The sequence below is a fragment of the Orycteropus afer genome, unplaced genomic scaffold (assembly GCF_000298275.1).
Source record: "Orycteropus afer afer isolate SDZICR_OR568_19922 unplaced genomic scaffold, OryAfe1.0 scaffold00011, whole genome shotgun sequence".
NCBI classification, from domain to species: Eukaryota; Metazoa; Chordata; class Mammalia; order Tubulidentata; family Orycteropodidae; genus Orycteropus; species Orycteropus afer.
This window is the reverse complement of record NW_006921598.1, coordinates 16,195,002-16,198,666: the sequence shown is the minus strand read 5'-3', so window position 1 is coordinate 16,198,666 and position 3,665 is coordinate 16,195,002. Positions and strand designations below refer to the sequence as shown.

General features: G+C 41.6%; 1 protein-coding gene across 1 annotated transcript in view; it reads right to left on the bottom strand.

Annotated features, from left to right (window-relative positions):
- SNAP91 (synaptosome associated protein 91) overlaps nucleotides 1-3,208 on the bottom strand; it is a 185,205-nt gene extending 181,997 nt beyond the window's left edge. Inside the window, exon 1 of the mRNA XM_007951204.2 lies at nucleotides 3,079-3,208. Coding sequence (XP_007949395.1) covers nucleotides 3,079-3,208 — 130 coding nt within the window. The remainder of the gene's footprint in view (nucleotides 1-3,078) is intronic.
- Nucleotides 3,209-3,665: the final 457 nt, after the last annotated feature.

The following is a 3,665-nucleotide window of genomic DNA, read 5'->3' as shown; positions in this document are numbered from 1 at the left end:
TAGCATAGTGCCTAAGGCACTTGACTGCTAACCAGAAGGCTGGCGGTTCAAACCCACCAGCCACTCCTTGGAAGGAAGGTTGGGCAATTCTTCAAATGAATAAATTAAGCATCATTTTAAAAATCCCATAATCAACAACATAATTTTCTTGGCCCATCAACCTGAAGAGAAAAAAATGATCTTTTTAGCCAATACTTTATATAATATTAAATCATATTTCATAAAGGTTTTGAGCCCATTAAATTAATCTGATGTCTAGGGGAAAAAAAAATCACAGAACCAGTTTCTGTACTCTCAAAATCTTCCTGTCTAAATTCCAAACTAAAGTTATATACAAATCATATTAATTATACATTTAAAAACGTTTAGGTTTCAAATCTCCACCTCTACATTTTTTACTCTTTATCCTCCCAACTCAGTCAATACCACTGAGTCAATTCTGACTCATAACAACCTCCATTGGGTTTCCAAGGCTGTAAATCTTTACGGAAGCAGACTCCTCCATCTTTCTTCCACAGAGCAGCTGGTGGGTTCAAATCACCAACCTTTTGGTTAGCAGCCAAATACCTTAACCACTAGACCACCAGAGTGCCTTATCCTCCCAATTAGTATTTAATGTTTTCAAAGCTAACCTGAAGATTACTTCAGAGCTAATGAAGAAACTTAGTTAAGTGTTTACATGTTTCAATAACTGATGTGACTCACTTTTAGTGGGTTATTGGGAACCTGTGAATAAATTATTGTTACTCGAAGGAACTTTGCAAAGTCTTCTGAGCAAAGATGCTCTTTTATAATGCATATAAATAAAAAATTATCTACCCGGATTTTCCAGATTACTTTTTCTTAGAATGAGATATGTTAATATCATGATACCTCTCTTTTCATTTCACCCAAAATTTAGTTTTAAGGGGAAAATCATTTATTTTCTGACTTTTCAAACAGCAAGAAAAAGTCCTAACCAATACTTGTCACTGGTGTTTTACTCATTTTTTACATGACAGAATGTAAAATTTTTCATGTATATCACAGACACTGCAGTATGTGTGTGAGTTGTAATGCTCACACAAAACCACACGAACATGGAGCTCTTTGGAAATTAGACCATTCAGGCTAACACAGTTCCTTTTTTCCCCCTTCCAACAGAGAAAATTACAAAATAAACCACAATTGCCAATCAAGGAGAGTTAATTATCCTCCCTGAACAATGGCTCCTTCACCTGTTAAGTGTCCATAAATTAATAATGCAAAACCCATGCCTGGCATATAGTAACTGCTCAGTAAGTGTTTAGCTATTATGATTATTCACATTAATAATTCAATACTAGTTCTATTTAAGCAGTGTTATTTTAATATGGAATCTCCCCATGTTTCATATCTTTTAAATCACCCCACTTATTAATAATTGCTAGAAATATCAAAAAACTCTTCTGTCCTACAGATCTAAAAGATTAAAGTGAATAAATATTTATATTTGTAAAAATCATTCTTCATGTGAATTATGTTTTAAGGAAACGCTCAAACCTGCGAATGTTCTCTTAAATCTACTGATATATTGATTTATCATTTTCACAGAATTTAACAATCCATAACCTATAGCTTCTTCATCATAACCATTTGCTAGGCTGATACAAACCTGTAAGAAATAAATCCAGAGTTGGGGAAACTGATGGAAAGATGACTAAATGATTCAGCACGCTGCAGCAAAATGAGCTGGTCATGAATTTATAATTTCCAGTTCTGTTTGGTGTCCTGGCCCTGGTGGCCGTTCTCATCCTGTACTGCATTATCTAACACATGATACTCTAATCAATAGATTTCATTAAAAACTCACTCTAAAAAGGAATAATGATGTTTTTCCCTCAGAAAAATTTCTAGGAGCAAAACTATTCCATTATACAAGACAACAGGCTCAAAGACTGGACAAGCTTACGATGTCCAGTTGTAAGCTTCATCATGCCTCCCTTAGGTCTGAAGGCAGTGCTAACACGAGTGCCATTTGCTCAGCTGTGCGAGGCCAACACTAGGGAATGCCCAGATCAAAAGAAAGCCTGAAAATGGGCAAAGAAAGCCAGATGGGAAAATGGATATGGCTACGCTTGTATCCTTCAGGCCAAAACTGATCTTTACCAGCAAATATGTTAAGAGGCAGAAGATCCTAAGCAGGTCAGAAAGACTGAATAGCAACTGCAGAATATACTCTGATGCAGCCTAATTTATAGAAAGTCTCCTACCCAGAAAATCCTTTTTCTAAGTCCCTATTCACCCTGAAATAACAAAATATTTACTATGTTAGAGACATTTATTTCAGAAAAAATATATATCCCAAGCCAGAATAAAGCCTTTTTTTCCCATCAAATCACAAATATTAAAAATATATTATGAACTAATGTTTTCATTTAAAATTGCACCATCTCCACAATCCTGGAAAAGCACATCCATTTTGTCACCACAGCATAGTCATTCCTCCCAGCATTTTCTGCGAGTGGGACAAAGAAGTGGGCCAGGATGTGTAAAATGAAATCGCCATTGTCTATGAAGTTCAGTTTCCTCCTTCAATACACTGGATATATTTCAGTTTGGTGTGGTGACATAACATCCGCACTTACACACAAAACCTCAGCACAACACTGAAAAAGGACACTATTTTAGAATTACTCGAACTATATTTAGGAAACAACCAGGGTAACAAATATGACCTTCCATGAATTCATCTTTTTCTGGGTTATGACTGCACAAACCCTGATTTTCTCAAACCTGGGGCGAGGTAGGGAGGAGGGAGGGGAAAAAAAGGAGAAGAGGAGTGTAATCAGAGTGTACAATTTCTTGGTAGCTTATTGTATTATTTTTTTTCCTCCACCAATAGCTTGGAGGTTGGTGGGGGTGGAGGAAGATAGAAAGGCTCAAAAGACATGCTTTCAGGGCTGGCCCAAGGCGACACCTCCCGGGTTGGAAATTTCAAGCTCACGGGCACCCCGACTGGAAGTTCCGAAGGCTGCAGCATTACCGACACCAAGCTCAGGCCGCCGCCTGGGCGCCTCTCCCCTGCTCATGCCCCGCTTATATAAAAGAGATGCTTACAGTCCAGGTGCTTTTTCTTGGGGCCCATCACTTCATGAGTGGTGGCCTTGCAGACCGCTCTCGCCACAGCGGAGCCTGTCACGCTGTACTGGGCGGCGGCGATCCGATCCGTGAGCGTTTGGCCCGACATCTTCTCCGGCCGCGTCTACAGCCTCCTCTTCTGCAGGAAAGAAGGGGAGATGTTCCTGCTTTAACACGCAGACCCTACCCTCCAAAAACACCTAGGCCTTGCCTCCTGCAGCCTTGTGGCGGCTTTCTCCTCCCCGGTCCCCGCCCTGGGACCACCTCCCGGAGCCAGCAACGCGCTAACCCCGCTCGGACGACGCGGTTCGGGGGTCTCAAGCGGGAGTGGGGCCGTCACGGGGACTCAGCACGGGCTCTGGTCCCAGCATCGTGACACCGTGCTCCCTTCCCATGCCTCCCGCTTCTGCTCTTCTGCTCCCCCCTGTCAATCAGCACTTTTCCTGCAACCTGATCCCCGAGTATCGAAGCAGCCCTGGTGTACGTCGGGGTTTTCCTCCCCCACTCCGGGCGCCGCACCCACCCGGAGTTCAATTCCCACCTCCCCGCCGCATGCAGCGTTTCCT